The 24,247-nt window shown below is 44.7% G+C and overlaps 1 protein-coding gene across 1 annotated transcript in view; it reads right to left on the reverse strand.

Annotated features, from left to right (window-relative positions):
• The window catches only part of LOC147636652 (mitogen-activated protein kinase 15-like), an 81,855-nt gene that overhangs the window by 23,036 nt on the left and 34,572 nt on the right, over positions 1-24,247 (reverse strand). The window contains exons 6-10 of the mRNA XM_086800114.1: positions 6,573-6,722; positions 6,247-6,402; positions 5,871-6,008; positions 5,687-5,760; positions 5,497-5,583 (exon numbers count right to left, since the gene is read on the reverse strand). Of these exons, the coding sequence (XP_086656240.1) occupies positions 5,497-5,583; positions 5,687-5,760; positions 5,871-6,008; positions 6,247-6,402; positions 6,573-6,722 (605 nt within the window). The remainder of the gene's footprint in view (positions 1-5,496; positions 5,584-5,686; positions 5,761-5,870; positions 6,009-6,246; positions 6,403-6,572; positions 6,723-24,247) is intronic.

A 24,247-nucleotide genomic window follows, 5' to 3' on the forward strand; every position in this document is an offset into this window, starting at 1 on the left:
CAGACAAACACTGACACACATGATGAACATTTATTAGAAATCAATTTCGGGGGACATCTTGGACAGAGGACCCATGACTCTTAACATACATAAAAACAGGAAAATGATTTTAGGAGATTAATCTCTCCTCGATGCCAATGATGTCACCTTTTCCAGCATCTCTTTCATGCGACTACCCCATCCATGATCTTATGGGAACTTCAATGTGCTGAAATATAATTTGATTTGCCCAATTTTGGTTGATTTGGAAAAAATCCCCAAATTTATGTTGTTATAGAAGCATTAATTAGCCTAAAATTGAAAGTGTCTAACTTTTGGTTAATGCAAGGGCTTCAATTTGAGCTAATTTCTGTGATTTTTGAGAAATCCCCAAATGTTCGGCTTGCAGCAAACTTTATTTTTAAGGTAGAAGTGATAATGCAAAAAGGTCCAAATATTTACCAATTGAATTTTTTTCTATTGTACGTACTAATCTGTTGAGATTTTTATTGAAGTCGATTTGATGGCATCAGGTTGCTGCTCAAGCGACATTCAAATTTCAGCACAGCTGTCGAAAGCCTTTTAGTAAGGCTTAAGTAAGCCTTATAAGGCTTAATAAGCCTTAGCACTAAGCTACATAGCGAGCTCAGAAGGAACACCTAGTTGTGCAAAAGTTGGAAAAAAAATGAGCCAGTTTTGTGGCTTTCTTGAAAAGAATCACGGCTCATTGGAAAGACTATCCAATTTTAATCTACACAAAGTCGAAAGGATCCATCCTTCTTTTGCACAAAGAGGATCGAAACTGCGAATGGAGACACACTAGAGCGTATGAAACCAGATTACAACAATCTCCATGGCCTTGCTCAGGTAATATGTCTCCCTTGATCACATTTAATGAGCACAAGAGGCTTTGACACATTTCGGGTAATCCAGAACGTGTGCTACTCTGAGTCAACCTCTGGGGTAAACTTGTGAAACCACTGAATCCCTAAGATGATGTGTACACCTACAAGAGAGGCAGTCATAAAATCACACACAAATTATGTGCCCAGGATGACTAATTTCGCACGACTTTCAAACTTGATGCTCGTTGTCAGCCCCATGCTAAATCCCTCCACTTTCTTATCTATCGAGGTCAACGAGAACCGAACTCACCAGGGGACCTATTCCGTGACCACATCCACTGTGTTGCCGCTGTCAAATAGTACGACGACTCTCTACACTACCGCTATTAAATAGTACGACTCCTCTCTTGGCACCAATGTAGCCAAATGTCTTGAGCAACTCATCTTGCTCAAGATGAGTTGCCCTTCTGCTTATATTCGAGCTCCCGACTCATGATGGCACCACCGTAAAAATGGGAATTGGAGGACTAGCAATAACCTACAGGGTCCGTGTGGGAGACTAGCTCACCACAGAAGCTGTGAGACCGAGGTGGTGGTTTGTGCAGGCTTTTGCTTAGGGCATACCTTAGAAATATGTCCTTTTCAATGACAAAAGAAACATTGCTGAGATTGGAACCCTGGCTCACTCGTCCCAGACTAGGACTCACAAGGGACTAATTACCACTCAAGGTCCTACACCTGTTGTACAAATATGTCCACGTGGCATCCAAGTACATGATGCACATGACATGTTGATAGCCAGGGGGTTATCAGAATTATCACTGGGAATGAAACATGTCCTTCCTCAATAACAGTGTCCATAACAAAAAGTGCAACCAAAAAAGTTGCGTAGGTGGCTGTCGAACAAGGTCCTCCTCCTACTAAAGAACAACATAGGTGGGATTCTCGTGATGCCTAGGTGATGTCCTAGGCAAAGCAAAAAAACGATGAAGACTTTGGAAACTCTGTCACTTTCTCCTCGACGACCAACAGCAATAGCCAGAAGAAAAAGCCAACTTAGTCAATGATGACTGGACTTTCTCGCCACATTATCCTAGGGAGGGAATGTTAAATATTAATAGTGATTAATGTGGGAATAAACGAGTGCTAGATGGTTGTGTAAACTAGCACTTTAGTGTGTGTAAGCTTAGGTTTAAAGAATGCAGCTTTAGTGTGTGTAAAGAGCTGCTAGTGTGTAGGTTCCTTTGTGTGTAGGAACAACCTCTTAGAAGGCTCTTATGTAAGCAATGATGAGTAAAGAAGACACCTCTTAGGAACACTTAGTGGGTAGTTAGGGTTAGTAGAGCAGCAACTTTGGAGGCTTAAACGGGTACAGGATGATGAGTGTAGTAAAGAGAGAGAAGGAGATGTGAAAAACTGAAATGAGAGAGAAACACTACTTTGATCAATGATCGTTAAAAGCTCCAAATAGTACAATGCTTTTATAGGCTTTTAGAGCCTTATCTTTTGACACAACACAAATTGGGGCAATGACACATGGCAAGCGCCCATGCCATCACTACTCATCGCATACACACATGAACGGCTTTTCCGCGCGGACACAAGCCGATACACAAACACGGTATATGCGACGGATACACACACAAAGACTCTGAATACCCGACAATCCCACCTTCAAAGTGAAGGTGGTGAGACCTAAAGATTCTACCACCTACATCCATGCTGCCTCAGAGCAAGACTCACCATGCATCACCTCCCTTGCCATGGTTACAGAGTCTCCCTAGTCAAGGGTTTTCACCCGAGGTAGGGAGGTCGGCACTTATAGAGGCACCTAGATACCTTCTAACTCATCATATGCTGCAAGCAAGCGATCTAGCCATGTGCACGTCCTGTGCCATGCTAATCCTCCAATCAACAAGTGACCGAAACAGCTTCTCCCCCCCCCCCCCCCCCCAAAAAAAAAAAAAAAAAACTCCTAACAGGGATAAGAGAAAACAAGGAGCCTTTTATAAGTAAAGGTGATACAAACATATAAAGGAAAGAACACACATATGGATTATTTTACTCAGATTTGGGGGGACTCCCCGAGCAAAGAACCCATGACTCAAACATAAACACAAAAGGAATTTTTTTTTGGAAACTTTTAGTGACTTCCTGAGCATTTATCGAAGAGACTGGTCACTTCCGGCAGCGTTTCCATGCTGCTGCTCCTTGAGCCCCAAGCTTGATAAGGAAGAAGGAAGCAGCTGAGACTTGTCACTTCCCGCAGCGTTTCCATGCTACTGCTCCTTGAGCCCCAAGCTTGGTAAGGAAGAAGAAGGGAGCAGCTGAAACTTCAGAAGTGTAAGCAATGTCTGGGATCTCCTTTGCATAATCCATCAAAGTCATGTGTAGGTACAGGAGTCAAGAAGAAGTAATCGGACCCTACACATGTGGGAGTGTGTTGAGCTCTGCTACACAGGGCAAAGGGGTGACCGCCAACATAGTGTAAAAGGTGCCATGGACAAGGTTGGAAGCTGTAGGCAGAACCTTGACAGACAGGCAGATGGGAAAAACCGTTGTTGGGCAGCATAAGAGCTACAGAGTCCCCCGGCAGGGCGTTGAACAAGCTCCCCCAAGAAACACTGGAAAACAGCACTGGCTGCCGGTGGCGGAGTTCACAGAGCCAACTATGCTTGAGAGGCTGGGAGGCACTGCTGCTACAATAGCGTACTCAGCTGAGGTAACGGCGGCAGAGCAATGTGCACTAACATCACCACATGGGCTAGGCGGAGTAGGCCTGACTGGAGACCATCTCAGAGGCTGGGCAGCCATGAACTAGTGCAACAGTGGCTGGGCGCACAAGCGGGCTAGGGCAGGCGTACACGAGCTGGCAGAGCTGTTGGCAGCCATGTACTGGCGCAGCCGGTAACGTGTTGGACGGGACAGCTGGGCGTGCAGGAAGAGGCGGCAGAGCAAACCAATCAGTGTCAGGATGCTCGCACTAGTGCTGCCAAGAAAACGTGCGCCGCCGCCGACGGGCTGGGCAGTGCACCCAGCACTAGTGCCACCCGATTTTGGCAGCGGGCAGCTCTGGGGCGACCATGACGGACAGCAAATTGAGAACCTGGCTCTGATACCATTTTGTGGGTAGTTAGGGTCGGCAGAGCAGAATTATGGAGGCTTAAACAGATGCATGGTGATGAGTGTAGTAAAGAGAGAGAGAGAGAGAAAGGAACAGTGATTGCACGACTCAAAGATACTTTGTTTAATGATGGTTAAAAGCTCCAAAGAGTGACAACACACATTGGGGCAATGACACATGGCAAGTACCCATGACATCACTGCTTATCACACACATAAAACAGCTACATGAGGTTGTTCACGTGCACTTACACACAAACGTAAGTGATTGTTTACACACATATAAAGGCTTTTCACACAGACACAAGCCGGTACACAAACAGGGGTGCATGTATAGGACAGATACACACACAGACTCCAAATACCCAACACACTTGGCATCATGCTTTGACATGTGCCATATCGTGGCAGCATATGCACACAACTTGTAAAGGGGTCTCTCCTATAAAAGAGACCACCAATACTCAGAATACAATCATGCTTTTCACAACTCGTGTATTTCCCCGAATCCCCTCATTAACCTCTTTTAGTTGTCCTAATTCTTGTAGTGTTCAAAGCCATCATATCCTCTCACTATCAGTCAGCTTCTTCCCTTTGTGCGCAAGTGGGACAACAACGGAGATAGTTCCTTCACATGTCTTTCTGAGGATTACCTTCACCCGTCCTATATTAGCCATATGCACGGCTGCCCACGCTAGCTTAGCAAGAGAATATGCTATATTGGCTTGTCTGGAGAGACAATGTTTTCAGGCCCACTTTCAAGAACCTGGAATGAAGAGAGGGCTGTTTGACACAATTGTGAGGCCAACTATGATGTATAGGGCTCCATTTTGGGGAGGTGATCTGGGAGAGCAGGACAGAGAGAGTGCAGGTCATGATGTTTTCACACATGATCAGGAGTAAGCCCTCTTTACCACATGAGATAGTCTTAGTAGCAGAATTTGGGCAGCACCACTCATCATTGGTGCCCTCTTCCAGAAGACACCTAAATTTCGCATTTGCACAAAAGCAGGGCCATAGTAGGTCTTGGTACTCACGTTCTCCTGACAGGAGATCAACAGCATCACCCTCCTGGGATTCACTCGAGTCGGAAATGGGTATCACCACCACAGCTTCCCACGAAGCTTCAATTCTACAAACAACACTTCTTAAGGGTATCCAAGAATGGCTTCATTGACACACCGGTATCTCCACGGACACATGTCACATGCAATGAGGATTGCCATCAATCAGTTGAGGATGTCCTCCCACCACCTCAGAAATGAGACTACGAGAGCTGAGAACATCCCAAGTGTGCAGGGTTGATTCCACTGTACATCGAGAACTCACACAGTACGTGGGGGTCTTATAGACCGCCTCCCTCCCCCCCTCTCCCCCCCCCCCCCTCTCTCTCTCTCTCTCTCTCTCTCTCTCTCTCTCTCTCTCTCTCAGTGGTTTGTGCGTGTGGGTGGCTGGGCTGGGCCGGCCGACATGCATGTGTGAATGGACCTAAGGCCCTAAGGACACCATCAGTCACACATTAAACACAAAATCAGTAGTGTGCTTAAACCTTGGCAGAGATGCGTGTTGTCTTTCCAAAGGCATTATTCCACCACCCTCCAGATGAGAGAACTGCTTTTTGAATTGATCTACAGCACTGCCATTTCCAAGGAAGAAGAGACGTGAATTTGTTTGTCATTTGCAAGCATCAGATAATGTAGCCATATGGAAAATGGACGACATAAATCAGGTACACAAACCTGGGATACAAAAAATTGGACCTGTCCCTTCCATTTAAATACTCTTTCAGCATATGTGGATAATACTCAAGTATCTGTCAAGAAAGACACAAACTTTGTTATATACATCAAGAATCAAGTTGAAACACAAAAAGAATATACACAACAAAAAAACTGGTTTAGAAAAAGGACAAGTTCACATTACCTCTCTATAGATAAGCTCCCTGACATCCTCTTTCGAAACCCTTCGCCTCTCAAATTCAAACTCCAACTTACTGATAGGTTGGGCAGACGGCTCGCGCTCAACCTTAGCTAAACCCTTGAAGTAAGGATCTGCTAAAGCCTACAAAACACAATGCAATACTATTTGCATAACAAGGCTCAACCTCAAAAAGCATACAGTTCACAGTTTATGTATAAATTTGTCATTTGAGAATGGACCATCATTCTAAGTTTCTATCATCTGCAGGTGAACGGGAGACTCAGATATGATGCAGCGGCACAATAAAGAACAGCCAATAATGAATAATCATTTTCTCATTCACTTTGCTCTTGCAGATCTTGTGTAGCTCAATACATACCTCCTCTGCAGAGGGGCGGTATTTGGGATCAAAAGCAAGAAGCCTTTCAAGAAGGCGAAGAGCCAAAGGATCTGCATTAGGAAATTTTTGAGAAAACTGCACAGGTGGCTTTTTTGGCATGGTGATGAGGTACCTCCTTGCTTTCTCATTTCGCACCTGGTAAAACACTTCATGATCAGTACTTGTATCATTTGGTTCTTAAATTGATTGCTGGATTAAACTCTTGCTAAATAAGAGATTAACAAAACAGGAAGATGCAAACAAGTCACAAAAAAAAACACCTTACAGCTGTCCCATTTAAAAAGAAGATAGCAAGTAGTACAAACCCTTCCAATCACTTCTGGCTGTGGAGTGCCAAGTAAGTCGGTGATCAGTTCCAGCTGATGAACTACATTCTTGCCTGGGAAAAGAGGCTTCCCTGTTAAAATCTCTGCAAAGATGCATCCAATGCTCCAGACATCAATGGCTGGAGTATACTGCAATCAACCATAAAAGCAACGAGAAAAGAATTTGTCATATAGACAAGTGTAACCAGAACCACCAAAGCAAGACACCTTGAGCACGGCTTATACAAAAACCCAAAAAAGAAAAATATCATCATTCTAAGCAGCATAGAATAAAAGAGATGAGTACTGGATCTTGTTCAGCAGTGACAATAAGTACACCGCCCCCAAAAAAAAATCAGGGAAGAAATAAAGTTTGAAAACTTTTCTGCCCGTTCAAAGCTTTTTAGTGTCCAAAGGACCTTTAATATATATACCTAGATGAATCTAGGAACATGCCCAAATTCACCTTTTAGGAACGTGCATGTTATATACTCACGGTAGTCAACCCACAAGACTATATAACTATCAACTCCATTATGCATAGTATGGACTAGATACTACAACATCCCCACTAACGTCATCACTGCCCAATAGTGGGTGTAGAACTCTGAATCAAGATATGCTCTAACACACGCACTCCACGAACACACACACACACACACACACACACACATAAGAGCATATATTCACACAAAGCCCTTCGTCCTGAGTTTTTGTCAAACCTCCGGAGATATAGGGCAGACTCAGCCATAATGAAGCCTAGCACTAAGGGAAGTAGCAAATAGAAAGAATTATTATAGCAAATAAGTAGTTGATAGGGCAAATGCACCGCTAAAGATAGAAAGAATAAGCACAATATCAATTGGCCGCAACTCAGACGAAAACTTCACAATGTGAAATTTGCATGTCCGCTAATACGGCTGAATTATATACCTAGATGAATCCAAGAACATGCCGAAATTCACCTTTCAGGAACGTGCATGTTATATACTCATGGTAGTCAACCCACAAGACTATATAACTATCAACTCCATTATGCATAGTATGGACTAGATACTACGACATCCCCACTACACACTAACGTCATCAGTGCCCAATAGTGGGTGTAGAACTTTGAATCAAGATATGCTCTCACACCCACATCCACACACACACACACACACACACACGAGCATATATTCACACAGAGCCCTTCATACTGAGTTTTTGTCAAACCTCCGGAGGTGCAAGGCAAACTCAGCCATAATGAAGCCTAGCACTAAGGGAAGTAGCAAATGGAAAGAATTAGTACAGCAAATAAGTAGTTGATAGGGCAATTGCACCGCTAAAGATAGAAAGAATAAGCACAATATGTCTGCTAAAGGACCTTTAAGACAGCTTGAATGTAGCAATTCCCTGAAATGTGTACATGGCACCAATTTGATGTACTTGGGCAAGCAGTAGAACTTCTATGTGTCATGTGGAAGCTTGGAGCAAAAATTTTAATTAGTTCAAGCAAAATTTAGCATTTCACAAATTGACAATTTGCACATGAGAGAGAGAGAGAGAGAGAGAGAGAAAGAGAGAGAGAGATCCTCTTCTCTGTACATCCCTCTGTGTGTGTGTGTGTGTGTGTGTGTGTGTGAGTGAGAGAGAGAGAGAGAGAGAGTGTGTGTGTGTGCGGATAGTCGCCTTCAGCAGGCAGTCGTCACCCCCAGCAGATAGTCGCCATCAACAGGCCGTTCAGCAGAGATACGCTTGCCCTTTGTGTGATCGACATCCTTGCAGAGAAGACAACACACCGCCTTTCGTTTTCAGTGGAGCTGCTTGCAACAAGAGGTATTACTGTAAATACAGCAGGTACACTAGGGTTTCTAGCAAGTACTGCAGGTTCAGTAGGGTTTCCAGCAGGTGCTGCAGTACAGTAGGGGTTCTTCGAGGTGCAATAGTTTCCGTAAGTACTGCAGGTACAGAAGAGTTTCCAGCTGCCGGTACTGTAGGTACAGTAGGGTTTCTAGCAGGTGACTTGCAGGTACAGTAGGGTTTCAGCAGGTGGTACAGAAGAGTTTCCAGTCAGTACTGCAAGTACAGTAGGGTTTCAGCAGGTACTGCAGGTACAGAAGAGTTTCCAGCCAGCACTGCAGCAGGTGCTGAATTTGGGTTTGAGAGAACGAGTTTTCTTTGCTTTTGTACATGGATTTGGATGACCCGGCTGCTGCTGTTGGCGACATGGCTGCCAATAGCCTTAACATGGATCTTATTGAGGAGATGATCGAGAAGGATGTGGGTTATGCTTCAGATGCCTCAGAGCAACAAAAACGTCAAAGGCTTGATGTTGATGCAAGCTATACTCCGGTGAATGTTGGAGAGAATGCAGAGGAAAGTTCTCAGGCACCTTCTCCGGAGTTTGCACGTTTGCTGCAGATCACTGGTGAGCTTCTGCAAGAATATGTGAAGGCAAATAGCGTGCAAATGGCTGCAGTGGATAATAGTGGTGTGGCTGATGTATGCATGGAGACTCCTTTGTTGCTACAACAGCTAGCAGATTTTCATGATCGTGCTGCTATCTTTTTCTTTACTGGGCGTATTCCATTGCTGCCTCGTCTTAGAGCATGGCTGGGTCGCTTGGTGTCGCCTGAGGCACTTGAGGAGATTTACGATGGTCCGAGAGGCTTTTATGAAATACTTTTTCGCACTTCGGAAGCCCGTAGGGCAGTCTTGGAGCAGGTGCCACTTTTTTTGGATGGCCAGTTGGTTCATGTGGTTCCGTGGAAGCCTATGGCAGAGTACCAAGATATGTTGCGCCAGGCTTGCCCAGTTTGGGTTGAAGTGAAACAATTCCCACCAATGTTTTGGCGTGTTTTACCAAGTCTCATGCGAGGTATCGGTGATGTCTTGGTGGTGCCTCGAATGACATCTAGAAACCGAAATCGTCTATGCATGTTGTGGAATACTGGGAGACCTAGGCCGACACATTTGCGTGTCAATATGGCTGGGCTGCAACCTTTAATGTATGAATTGAGGTGGGATACATTTGCTGGCCACTGTTTCAAATGTGGTGAGATGGGCCACTTTGTCTCAGAATGTCCTAAGAAAGAACAAGTTGCTGCTACAAAGGATATCCTTGATGGGCAGTTGCCCGTGGAAGATGAGCATGATGCTCCTTCACATGATGCCCAACACATGGATGTACATGTGGATGTTCAGAATGAGGTTGAGCAGATATGGGTGGAAGTACGTGGTAAAAAGACACGATTTTGTTGCCCCGCGGGGGGATTTCTCAGATGCTGTTTGGCGGGGGCCTTTGCGTACTCATCAGGGGCCCTTACATACATATGCTCGTCGCCCTTTGGGTTCAGGTGCCCAGCAACAAACCAGGATTGAGAGGCCGGGAGGCCAACTTTCTCAGGGTACAGGGCCTCTTGGGGTGGATAGAGTAGAACGCTATCCTATTAGAAATCGCCTAACAAAAGAAGCACAACAACAATTGCCTCTTGTGTTTGGTTCGAAGGGTGAGGTCATCTCGCCATGGGATGGTCATTACCCTTTGACACGTGCTCGGGAACTCCAAGGGCAATCTGAGATCACAAATACCATGTCTAAAAATGCAATGCTTCAAAAGGTTCGTGATTTGGCAGATTGTCCTGGGCCTAGTACACGGCCTTGTTGATTCCTTTTCTGGGAAGGCTTATGAAAATTGTACAATGGAATGTAAAGGGTATTTCTTCGCGCCAAAAGCAGTTCAGGCTTTGGCGTACAACTTTTTGTCATGGTTGGGATGTTTTGTGTGCAGTTGAACATAAGCAGCATAAGTTGGCTGGCAAAGCCTATGTATATAAGGGATTTCATGTTTTCTACAGCGGACATCCTGCTTCGCAGTCAGGTGTTATGTTTGCTGTTCGTTCGCAGTTTCAGCCTTCTCTTGTGATTCAAGATGTTCATGGAAGATTTCTAGTGATACAGATTGTTTGGGATGATACGCCTTTATGGTTGTTAGGGGTGTATGCTCCAAATAATGCTCGTGCACGCCGTTTGCTGTGGAATGACTTGTGTGCTCTTTCAATCTCTCATCCTGGCTTTGTGATTTGGGACTTTAATATGTGTGTCTCCAGGGAGCAAGCCACGTACCCTCATTCTGTAATGGATGGCCCGGAGAGAAAGGCGTGGGAAGCTTTTGCAGCAAGGTCGCTAAAACAAGACATGTGGTCTTGGTTGCATTCAGATGAAAGGGGTTACACTTATGCCTCACAACAGTTTCGGGGCACTTATGCTAGATTGGATAGGATGTATATTTTACATCAAGATCTCTTTTTGCCAGAGGTTCTTACTATGATGGTTGATCAGCAACAGGTTTTGTCAGATCATTGGCCGCTTGTGTTTGAAATGGTCTATCATCCTGTGGATGCATATAAAGGCTTGTTGGGACGCTTGCCTTTGCGCTTAAATCACACTTTTTTGGAGCATGAAGTTTTTGATGTTTATATGCGTCAGTTGATACGACATTTCTCCACAAGAGTGTCCATGGCTGATTATCATGCTTGGCCAGTGTTCCTTACCAACACTCGGAAATTAGCACGGCATTATGGTCTTGCTAATGCCTCTATACAAAAACAGCATGTGGCCCTCCTTGAGTCGCTTTTAAAGGGCTTGCAGGCGTTCATGTTTACTGACTCTATGGATGCTGAAGTTGCGGATGCCATAGAATGGCTGAAAAAGAGCTATCTAGGGTGCAGGAAGCACAATATGTTCGCTTTAAAACTTTAAACTACTTGCACGTCTTGATGCTTTGCGGGATGCTAACTGTCAATCTCAACGCTTCTATGATAAGTTGCATCAAAAACATATGCGTGAGAATATTGTTAGGCTGATGGGATGCCAAAGGCAACCTTGTTACTCAACCTTCTGAGGTTATTCAGCATTGCATCAGGTTTTATGAAGATTTGCTTGCCCCTCGAGAGGATGTCTCACCGGCTGTCTTGGCTACAAGGGAGTCATTGTTTGCTGAAGTACGATATCAAGTTGACCCTGATGTGGCGGTTCAGCTTGATGCTCCTGTTACTCAAGGGGAAGTGGAAGCTGTTCTCTCCAAACTTCCCATGGGAAAGAGCCCTGGTTGGGATGGTTTGACAAATGAGTTTTTCCGAAAATATGCTGATCAGCTTGCAGAGCCTTTGACGCTTATTTGTCAAAGGGTTTGGGATGAGGGATATATGCCTACCGATTGGAAGTTGGGCATACTTCGTTTGTTGCCCAAAGTCCCTTCGCCTACTTCTTTGGCTCAATGGCGCCCGATCTCACTTATGGGTATTATGTATAAAATCTTTACAAAGATTTTTGCCAATCGCTTGCAGAAGGTGCTTCCTACTCTTGTTCATCCATATCAATATGGATTTGTGCATGGCAAGAATATTTTGCATAATATTCTTAATGTTCAAATTGGAGTGGATTATGCCAAGGCAAAGAAGCAAGAGATTGTGATGGTGCAGCTGGATCTTGAAAAAGCTTTTGATCATGTCAGCTGGTCTTTCCTTTCTCAGTTAATGACAGCCATGGGCTTTGGTCCCAAAATGGCTAATTTGGTGCATTTACTTGGTTCTGGCTCTATCACGCGGATTATGCTCAATGGAGGACTTTGGGATGGTATTTCTCTCACCCATTCTCTCCGGCAGGGCTGTCCTCTTAGCCCTCTTTTCTTTGCCATTGCCACTCATCCTATGTTATCTCGCCTAGATGCTATGGCATCGCATGGTGAAGTGGTTGGTTTGCATCTCCCTCATGGCAAGCAATTGGTTGCTCAAGCCCTTGCGGATGATACTTTTATGTTTCTCAGGGCCGAAAAAGCCAATATAGATCGAGCAATGGAAGCTTGGAATAATTTTGCATTGGCTTCTGGGCTGAAAATAAATTCATCAAAATCAGCCCTCATTGTATGCACGGAATTTGATCTTGAGGCATTAGGGTGGCAAGGCCGTGTGGTGCATACAGGAGACATTGTTCGTCATCTTGGATATCCGGTGGGTGTGGATGTGGACCCCCAAGCGCTTCTTGCTTGGATTTCTGCTCGGATCTCAGATAAATTTGTGTATTGGAAAGCTCAAGGGTGGCCTATGCATGTGAGGGTTAAGGTAGCTCAGGTTATTATGCTCAGCATGATTTCCTATTTTTTACCTTTGCTACCTTGGACGCACAAATCTCTCATCCGTTTGGTTGCTCCCATTCGGTTTATGCTGTGGAAGAGGCAAGGAAATATTATGGGTCAAACATGGATAGCTTGGAATCACATTACGACGCCCAAAAGAATGGGTGGGGCTGCTTTACTGGATGTCCGCTTGCATATGGTGGCGCGTAGGTGGGCGCTTTTTCAGGATATGTGTTTGCAAGAGCAGCCTTGGGTTTTCATGGCTCGTGACTTGATTGAGTTGGAGGGATTGTCACATGGGCGGACACGTGTGCAGGCTTCATGGTGGGACATTGTGAATGCGGCTCATCCTGTCCGTATTCGCTCATCACACATTTTATCGCATATTCTCCTTTCTTGGCATGAAGTTCTACTGTTGGCTCGGTGGGATCCTGGTCATGAAAGACTACTTTTGAACTCTTTGCAGTTCGAAACATTTGTGGAGTCGCGTGTCATTGTTTGGCCAGACAGAGATGCTTCACGCATACGACTCAACCGCATGGTCAGGCTAGGCTTGGTTAGAATCCGAGATGCTGTGATACCTGGTCGTGACAGGCCATATTCATTTCGTCGTATTCGGCAGCACTTTAGGGTTCCTCGGACATTTCAGCCACTATGGGTTGACATCATGCATGCAGTTGAGCCTTTTACTCCATTGCCTCGGCCATCTGCAGATCAGCCTTGGCTTGATTGGGCACTATGTAAATCTGGTGACTTGATATCACTCTCAGCTAACCAAGTCTATCATAAGCTTGTATCAGAGAAAGATTGGGTTTCAGCCAAGGCCAATAAGGTGTGGGGATTGCACAAGTCTAAATCATGGTGGCAGAAAACTCTTATGCGTGGTTGGCAGTCTAAACTCCCTTACCAAGGTAAGGTTTTCATTTGGAGGATGTTGGTGGGAGGGTTACCTACACGGGATCAGCTGAGCCGTCGTAAAATTACAGTGGCCTCTTGCTTCTTCTGCACGACATGCACTGAAACAGTTATGCATCTGTTCATGAGTTGTCCAGTGGCCCGTCAAATTTGGTCTTTTGTCTCTCGCGTTTGGGAGGCAGTAGAGAGGTCTACTGTTTCGGCTCATCAGTGGATATTTGGGATTTGTCCTCAAGTCATTACTTCAGACAACCACCTTGTGATATTCCATTTCCTTAGATGGACAGGACTTTGGCATATTTGGACTACACAGAATGGGTTCATTTTTGATTCCTTGTCTGGAATACATGGGCACATTCTACGTATCCGCGGTTTGCTGCTTTGGCAGTTTTCTTCTCCTCTCTCAGCTCAGCTACTGGATGCAGATGTTATTTCCTTATGGTCTACGGCGGCTCGGCTGGCTCATCTTTGATGCTTCTATCTGGGATGCTTATTTGGCTAGGAGGCTTTCTTATTAGTGTACAGGTTTGCATGGTCACGATCCTTTAGAGGATCTTTTGTGGGGGTTTTGTTTGGGGCCATAGGTTCTGTGTGAGCCATGTGGCTGATGTACATTTTACATATAATATAAAACACCATTTCACGGAAAAAAAAAAAAAAAGAAAGAGAGAGAGAGACATATATACCTAGATGAATCCACGAACATGCCCAAATTCACCTTATAAGAATGTGCAATTTATAACCTCATGGTAGTCATCCATAAGACAATAAACCATCAACTCCATCATGTATAGTATGGACTGGATACTACGACATCCCCACTAACGTCATCAGTGCCCAATAGGGAATGTAGAACTTCGTATCAATATATGCTCCCCCCCCCCCACACACACACACACCCCACGCGCGCACACACACGTAAAGTACACCAAATGGGTCCCAAAAAACCCTCTAAAGAGCCACCACCGTAAAGGTGTATTTGCTTTTATTGTTGAACATATATATATATATAAACCTAGACAAATCCAAGAACATGTCCAAGTTCACCTTATAAGAACTTCATGGTAGTCATCCACAAGACAATAAACCACCAACTCCATCATGCATAGTATGGACTAGATACTACGACATCCCCACTAACGTCATCAGTGCCCAATAGTGGGTGTAGAACATGGTATCAATATATGCTCCCACACCCCCCCTACGCGCACACATAAGAGCATACATCCATACAAAGATCTGTGTGCTCAGTTTCTGTCAGAGCTTCAAGGATACAGAGCAAACTCAGCCATAATGAAGCCTAGCAATAAGGATTATAACAAAAAAAGGCGCTCCAACAAACTATCAATAGACATGATCTCATTAAGGCCACTATAAAGCCGACCTTCACCAGGTCTTGAGTCCATTGACAGAGGAAAACCAATAGGCCATCATCACTTGGGCATTTCCTACACAGGGGAGCTTGGAAAGGACACTCCAACTCGTCATCCAAGAAGGTCTCCATATAAGAGCTTAGAGCAAGAGGATGTGTCAAATCCCCATAGGATCTCCTCGTAGAACGCTCCTGGTACAAGACTCGAAACCTGCAAACAAACCAAACAAACATGACGAGGGTGCGGGCCTGACTCACCTCCCAACCTTGACAGCCGTGGGCAAGCCTGCAAGTCTTGGCTGTCCCCACCGAGCCACGAGGTGAGCTAACTAGATGAACGTACCGACCAATCTCTACCTCGTGACGTCCCATACCGCCACGAACCTACCCTTGCGGCCCTCGAGACTGCTGCCGGCCTCGGTTGCATAAAGCATGTGCACGTCTACACTAGATCCAGGCTCTTGACCATAGAGCTCTCACAAAGACACGCGAGACTCTATATGACTAATGACTAACCTTGGCCACCCTTTTATAGGCTCTTGGCCGGTCATCGGGCATCCACACATGGATGCCCGCCCGTCCATACTTGGGTACCCGCCCGTTAGTCTATCCCTAACTCAGCTCGTCAATCAGCCTGCCTAGCTCCAAGCTTCCCCAACCTTGAAGCTAGCATAAAGCAGGTGCACGTCTGCACTAGATCGAGGCTCCTGACCATAGAGCTCTCACAAAGACACGCGAGACTATATGTGACTAATGACTAACCTTGGCCACCCTTTTAAAGGCTCTTGGCCGGTCATCTCGCGTCCACACTTAGGTGCCCGCCTGTCCATACTTGGGTCCATGTGGTCAATGTCTCCCATGTAGCGTCCTCAACACGATCCTTCCACTTGATCTTGTATTCCGTGATAAGCGTATTACGCAATCTTCTTTCACGAAATCCAAGAATCTTTTCAGGTACGTGTGTGAAACCGATCCCGTCAAGTGGGAATAGACTCCGTTGGACACCGACACTTGAAATTGAAATGAAATGGAATGAAATAGATGGACACCAGCACTGGGGCCGAAACGGGCCGACCCCCCCTCAATATATAATATATTATTGGGAGTATTTAACAAATATAATGCTCCATGGATTCCAAGAACCAGATGATGTCCATGTACAAATGAATGCAGCACCAAACAAAAGACTCGAAGTAGATGTTCCAAGCACAGCGACCACTTGAGTAGTCCAGTCTCTACGGTCCTGTGCCTTCACTGGACTCCGCGGAGAGCACCCCACTGGTGTTCCAGGACCACGCACAAACAGGCGCTCCCGTACTAACGCCGGGCTCTCCCGATCTCAGCACCTTTGGACCATGGTTCTCCAAGAGCTTGGACTACCCGGCACCGAACGGGTGTTTCCGTGGAGAGAATCCCTTATCAGATTTATCACAAAGTACTTTACTTAAATCTGAAAATTCACTTACTTGTGGATGGCAGATGGAAGTCCAATACCCATGGTGTCTGTGTGCAGCTACTTGAGAGGGACACCAAGACACAGCAGCATGTCGAGAGGAGTAGTTGCTTTGGGAAAAAGTATTACCTCCTGAAGAAAAGAGATGCCGCCTATGTAAAGGAGACACAACCGCCTACCAAGGAGATTAGCCACCCGCTGTGTAGGACACAGTCACCTTCTTGTGGAGGAGGGAAAAGGCGTAGTAGCCGCCTATGGATAGATTGAACAGCCCACTGGAGAAGTAGCCGCCAGTTTGCAGAGCATAGCCGCCGACCGCCTAGCTGTAGGAACACAACAGCTAGAGAATGAATACACAGCCGCCTGTTGTGGTTGGCAGTACAGCCTTTATGGTTGCCTGACTAGAGGTTGGGGCAGCGCAGTCTGTTTGGCTACCAGTCTGGAGGCGCGCACACAACCTATGTGGTCACCTGGCAGGAGAAGTATACACAGGTGCCTGCAAGATAGGCAGCGCAGCACCTGGCTGGAGAAGTACACACAGCTGCCTGCAGAATAGGCAGCCTGCGCAGCATACAGTCAACTGTATGAAAAGTAGCGCAACAGTTCTTGTACAATCGCCGCCTGGTTATACAGATACGCAGCAGCCTGAGATGGAGTAGAAACGCAACTTGAAGTGATGCAGCCGCCTAGATGGCGTCGCTTGAAAATAAAACCAAGGAGATGATCGCCAAGGTTGCTACGACGGAGGTGGTGGCTCTTTTTGTGTAGAGGTTGGAGAGGAAGTTGCACGACTAGAGTTGGCTGGCTCCCCACGTTTGCATGTGGGCGGCCTGTTCCATGGTGGTGTGGGTAGGCGACCATGCACCCATCCCCACACACACACAAGTCAAGTGTGGCTCCCCACCTTGGCCCCTAAGTGGGTGCCCAAAGTGGATGCCCACTTTTAAGTGTATCTGAACATACAACCTTATAAAACAAAGGGTTAGAAATAAATTTATTAAACCAACATGTGCAATACACTTACCACCTGTTCATCAGAAGACAGAGCAAACTCTACGACTCACTGGCAAGCATCCCCGCTTAGTAAGTAACAAGTCAAACAAGCAAACACAAAAATACAAGTCATGCGAAAATAGTTTCAAACATGCAAAACATGAGTGCATGTGCAAATAGTATCATAGACATATCTCCCGTTCATGGAACAAGTACAAAATATCTGTTAGGCACAAAAATGGCACGACGTAAAACATAAATCCTGGTCTTCCTATGGAGTGAAAGTCCCATAGGTAAGACACAGTTCCAGGCATGAGCCTCCCTATGGTGTGACAGTCCCATAGGCAAGACACGGCACGAATACTGGCTCTTCCATGGCGTGACAATCCCATGGATAGAACACAGTCCAGGTCATACACAGGTGGCACAAGTCTGGCTCCCGTCCATACGACACCTTCCTGCTAACACACGGGTGACACCAGTCTAGCTCCCGTCCATGTCAAGCAAGAATACTCGCCTCTTCACATGAGACACCGGCCTGGCCTCAAGTGAACGAGACACAAAACTGGAGATGGACCAAATGGTCGGCCAATTGGTGACAGTGTGGAACAAATGTCATGTCCTCGACATCTATGATTTCTTGAGGAGTAACTAACTGGTCTGCTCCACCCAGTACTTCCTTACTGACATGAAATACACGATGAACTTTCACATGAGAAGGCAAATCCAATTTATATGCAACTGAACCAATCCGTCATGTAATACGAAATAGTTCACAGTATCTAGGGGATAATTTCGGAGATCGACCTGTCCGTAAAGTCTCGGATCTTTCCGAATTCACAAATACACCATCGTTCCTTTAGAGAACTCTCTGGGTGAACGATGTCTATTAGAATAAAATCTGTCTCGGTCTTGAGCACTTCTAATAGATTCCTTCGCAACTTGTAACATTTCTTGCATATCTTGCAAAAAATTACGTGCTGCATCATGCTGAAGTCTTGAGAATCCCACTGTAACAGGTGATCTAGGTTGAAAACCATACATAAGCATGAAAGGACTAAAACCTGTACTCGTGCTTAGTACTGTTATATGCAAATTCTAACATAAGAAGATAATCCTCCCATGAACTCTGTCTTTTGGATACATATGCTCGAAGCATATCCTCCAAAATCTGATTCACTCTTTCAGTCTGGCCATCAGATTGAGGATGATATGAGGAACTCAAATTCAAAGTTGTTTCCAACTTCTCAAAAACAAGTTTCCAAAAATCACTCGTAAACTTAGTCCCTATCACTGACTATATCTTGCAGTAACTCGTACAGTCTAAACAATTGGTCGATAAACTGCCTTGCTAATTGCGTAGCTGTAATGGTCTTCCGGGTTGGTAAAAATCTAGTCATTTTTGTCAAGCGATCTACCATAACCCAAATAGAATCGTGGCCTTGATGTGTTCTTGTAAAATCCTGTAATAAAATCCATGGAAATACTTTCCCGTTTATTACCTGGGATTTGCAAAGGATGCAACAACCCAGCCTGTCTAAAGCGTTCAGCTTTATTTGCTTGACAAACTTGACACCTGAGAACATAATCTTCTACATAACCTTTCATCTTTGGCCAATAAAAAGTGTGTTTCACTAACGATAATGTCTTGTGTACCCCACAGTGTCCAGCAGAAGGAGCATCGTGACACTCCTTAAGAATCTTGGACCTAATGTCCGAAATCTGTGGTACACAAATTTTGTCATTACGGAATAGTAAACCATTCCAAATCATCCACTGGCCTTCTGCAGTCGGAATGATAGGCTGCTGCTCATTGAGTCTTGGTCAATCAATGAGCTCCCGTCCTGGATCTTCTGCCAAAATGGACAAAAATAACTATCAATCTTGCAAAGTCCTCTCAATGACTGAAATAAGTCAGTAGAAATCTCAGTGAGCGTCGAAGTATTCACCTCTCTAATTCGACTAAGCCCATCTTCAACACTATTCATGGACCCTTTTCTATAACGAATCTCAAAATCAAAATCTTGCATTAATTCAGCCCATCGAGCTTTCCTTCCTCTCAAATCATCCGCATCACACATACTTGATTGATTGATGATCAGTCAATACCACAAACTTGGAGTCATATAAATAATGTCTCCAAACCTTGAGAGTGTGAACCACAGTATAAAGCTCTTTCTCAAGGGTCGGCCAACGAGATTGAGTATCGTCTAGCTTTTTACTTTCAAAAGCAACAGGTCTACCATCTTGAAATAGAGCAGCCCCAATGGCATAGTCACTGGCATCAATTTCAAGAACATAAGGCCGACAAGGATCGGGTAATGCATAGAAAGGTGCTTCCTTGACTTTATCTTTCAAAAGTCTCAAGGCCATATCCAGATCGTTATTCCAAGTGATAGGCTGATTTCACTTACGTCCACGACCTTTCAACAAGTCGGTCATTGGTAGTGTGAGCTGAGAGTACTCCCGCACAGATTTCCGAAGAAAAACAACAAAACCGAGAAAAGAACGAAGTTGTTTCACTGTGCATGGTATAGGTCAGGCCAGAACCTTCTGAACTCGGTCATAGTCAATACTCAATTCATCTCTAGTGCTCTTGTGTCCCAAGTAAATGATGTCTGTCATAAAAAACTCACATTTACTTAATTTAGCATATAGTCGATTCTGTCTTAAAATAGTTAAGACAATCGTGAGGTGTCTAACGTGATCCTCAAGAGTACGACTATATATCAAAATATCATCCAGGAACACAACCACAAATTTTTCCAAATGTTCACGAAAAAGAACGTTCATCATTTGCTGAAAAGTGGCTGGAGCATTGGTTAACCCAAAAGTTAATACGAGAAATTCGTAATGGCCATACCTAGTCCGAAAGGCGGTTCTTTCTACATGTCTTTCATGAATACGTATCTGGTGATAGCCAGTACGTAAATCTATCTTCGTGAAATATTTCGCTCCTGCTAACCGGTCAATCAAATCATCTCATCTAGGAAGAGGATAACGGTTCTTAATTGTTAGCTTGTTCAATCTCTTGTAATCTATACACATTCTCCGGTATTGTCCTTCTTTTTCCCTAAGGAACACAGGTGCACCCCAAGGTGATTTACTTGGACAGATCTGGCCCATCCTCAAATAATCTTTGAGTTGTTTGGCCAACTCATCTTCCTCAGCTTGACGCATCCTGTACGGTGGAATACTAACAGGGTGAGCATCAAGGATCAGGTCAATACGATGATCTACTGCCCGTTCAGGTGGTAAGTCTGATGGCAGTTCCTTAGGAAATACATCTTAAAACGAATCAAGTATCAACAATAATTCTTTGCTTTCAAATACACTTAATTCATTGACATTCATAGAAGGTATGAGAAATGAAGAAAGTGGAATCAATACACAATGAAAAGCAGTATACAAAGAAGAATCCATTATATTACCAAAATTAACTGTATTTACAAGAGGTCCCTGAGAGAGATGTATACAATCACCTAAGATACTATACTGTGTGTTCCTATGTTCAAAAGAAAAAATATGACTACACCAATCTATCTGGACTTGAAGAGTCTTAAACCACTCAATCCCTAATAACAAGTCTACATGTTCTAGGTGCATAATATAGCATTCCAGAGTATCTTTGTAGTCCCAGCTGGATCCGGATCGGTAGCGTCTCCCGACCTTTTGATCCCATACTTGCCGACCCACAGGTAGGCGTACCTCATAGGCATGATCGCTAGGTGTTGTGTCAAGAAACAATTTCTCCACAAGTTTGTAATTAACAAAGTTGTGTGAGCTGCCAGGGTCTAGAAGAATGTGGATTTTATGGCCATTCACTTCTCCATAACTCAGAGAAGATCGTGCAAGCCAAAAACTTTAGAGTTGAACAGACAATCAGAACATGTACTAGGACGAGAAAGTACAGTAACTGACGTACCTGTCAAAGACAACTGGGTAGCTGCCTTTGGCTTGGGTCCTACGTTGATGTTTGCACCCTTTTGCTTCGTGCACTCGTTACGCGTGTCTTTTTCTGTCGCAGATGAGCAACGCCCCTCCTTCTTCAGCTTCAAAGTCTTAAGGAGACGTTTCTTCTTCGCTGGTGTCGAAGTTGAATTCTTCGAAGGTTGGTCTGAAGACTTTCCTCCAGTCATGCTAGCGATTAGTGCTCAGAACTTTCTTTTGTGCTTGATCCCCTGCTCGGTAACGAGTTTAGACTTGGAAGAGACCACTATATCATCATAGATACGAGCGGAATGAATGGCTTCGTCCAAAGTTTTGCATTTGTTGTTTTTAACCTGTAAACAGTATAAGTCGGGTAGACCAGCTACGAAGAAACCCAAAAGAGTTGTGGAATCCATCTTCGTAGCTTTTATCTGCAAGTCCCTAAATTTCTGAAGATAGATCTCAAAAGTGAGATTCTGCGAGGTCATGGTCAAATTAGTAAACCGAGCAACATCATCATAGTCATCCTCTTTCTTGAGGAATTCTTTCTTGAAGATGTCTTCAAACTGTGCCCAAGTCGTTGGTTTAGGGTTGAGTTCCTTCCACCAAAGCAAAGCTTTGCCTGAGAGAAAACCTGCTACTAATTGGATCTTTTTTCCATCGTCATAAGGATGAAACTGAAAATGAACTTGCCACTTATGTAGCCAAGTGTCCACTATCTCCTTGATACGCTACTTTTTCTTGCCTTCAAACTGTTCCGGAGTAATATTGGGACCTAAAGCAGATGCCAAGATATCCATACCCGAAAGAGTAGATAGAGTAGTGGTCAACAAAGAGATGGAGTTCTGTAAAGCCTGCATCTGCACGGCGATTTATGCTTGACGTTCCGAGGAAGAAGCTTCGAGAGTAACTTTAAACTCTTGGAAAATCTGATTTTGAAACATAATCGTCGAAAAGATCGGCATCGGTGGCTTCCGTAGCCGGGAGGTCTTCACGTTCGAGAAAAGGCAGCAACTCAAATTCTTGGATCGACATCTTGAAGAGGACAAGGTGAGAGAAAAAGTTGATCTTGCACAAATAAGAGTACTAGACAACTTGAGAGCTTGAGAGCTTGAGAGATGTGTGGCAAGAAGCCCGCTTAAGGAGAATATATAGGCGCTTCTCCAAAAGCTAACTTTAGCTTTTGCTTTTGTGTTTTTTTTGGCACATATATATATATATATATATATATATATATATATATATATATATATATATATATATATATATATATATATTCTATTTTCTTTAAAAAAAAGAAAATAAAACACTTATAAAGCAATACTTGGGTTTTTAAACCCTTTTACTAAGGTTTAGCAAAAAAAACGAAAGCAACATGGGGTTTTTTTTTTTACAAAAGCTAAATTTATTAAAAAAAAACCGTGTAGTGCACGACTTTGCTTTTCGCAATTTTCTGCGCCCCTGTTCTTTGCATGCGCCTACGTGCGCCACCTGCGCCTACACAGGTGTACCCGCCTGCAATCGGTTGTTGCCTGCACGTGTAGTTGGCCGCGTACGCATAGACTTGGCCACCTACGCATACAATTGGTTGACTACGCCTGTTTATACACGGCGCCCAACTTCCTGCGTGCGTGTACTTGCTGTAACAACCTGCCTGCGCTGCTGCATGCGCACTTGCAATTGCCTGCGCATACTGGTGACGCCTACGCTTGGCTGCGTGTACATGCTACTAGCGCAAACGTGCTAGCCTGCCTACACTAACCAGTCCAGCTGCGTATACAAGCTTTTTCACACAAGCTTCTCTCTCTCTCTCTCTCTCTCTCTCTCTCTCTCTCTCTCTCTCTCTCTTACGAACAATCAGCCGACAGGCTATTTCTTTTTTTTTCTCTCTTCAAACTGTTCATACAGTTGAAAGCATATCTCGCCTTCTTCTTTTCTTTGACCTCATCTTCTCTACCTACCGACTTGCTCGTTCACGAGGCTTACTCTGATACCACTGTCAAATCCCCATAGGATCTCCTCGTAGGACGCTCATGGTACAAGACTCGAAACCTGCAAACAAACCAAACAAACCAAACAAACATGACGGGGGTGCAGGCCTGACTCACATCCCAACCTTGACAGCCGTGGGCAAGCCCACAAGTCTTGGCTCTCCCCACCGAGACACGAGCTGAGCTAACTAGATGGACGTACCGACCAATCTCTACCTCGTGACATCCCACACCGCCACGAAGCTACCCTTGCGGGCCTCGACATTGCTGCCGGCCTGGGCTGCATAAAGCAGGTGCACATCTCCACTAGATCCAGGCTCCTGACCATAGAGCTCTCACAAAGACACGCGAGACTCTATATGACTAAAGACTAACCTTGGAAACTCTTTTTGTGATATGCAGCGGAAGTCTTTGTATTGGAAGATCCTCTCACACAATATGCTCACACCATCTTCTGTATCCTGAGTTTCGTGAGTTTAGCAATCCATTTCAATACTTCAAACTTTAAAGAGATGAGAGAGAGAGATATGAGAACTATACACCAGATTGGGTCCCGAATTACCCACTGAAGGGCCCCCTATCCCGATAACGAGATAGTATTTGCTTTATTTCTTTAGAGAGAATGACTTTGGACTGTAGATAAGCCAAACGCAAGATCTCGGAGGATCGGAGAGCGGCTGATCTATACACTGCTGTAGAAACACCTCAATGATCTCGAGCCTATGCACTCCTCCCAAGGGCATGAGGAAGGGCTGCACACCTGAGGCTGAGAGAAGAAGAAGGTGGACTGTTCTACACACTGTTAGAATGCTGAAAACACATATGAATGCTGTGTTACCTTCACCAGATGACTGCTGAATGTGTGGATGATGCACAGAATGCTAGATACTGATGTAAACAACA

This window comes from Cibotium barometz, chromosome 7 (genome assembly GCF_041138505.1).
Source record: "Cibotium barometz isolate CiBa-2024 chromosome 7, ASM4113850v1, whole genome shotgun sequence".
Classification (NCBI taxonomy): domain Eukaryota; kingdom Viridiplantae; phylum Streptophyta; class Polypodiopsida; order Cyatheales; family Cibotiaceae; genus Cibotium; species Cibotium barometz.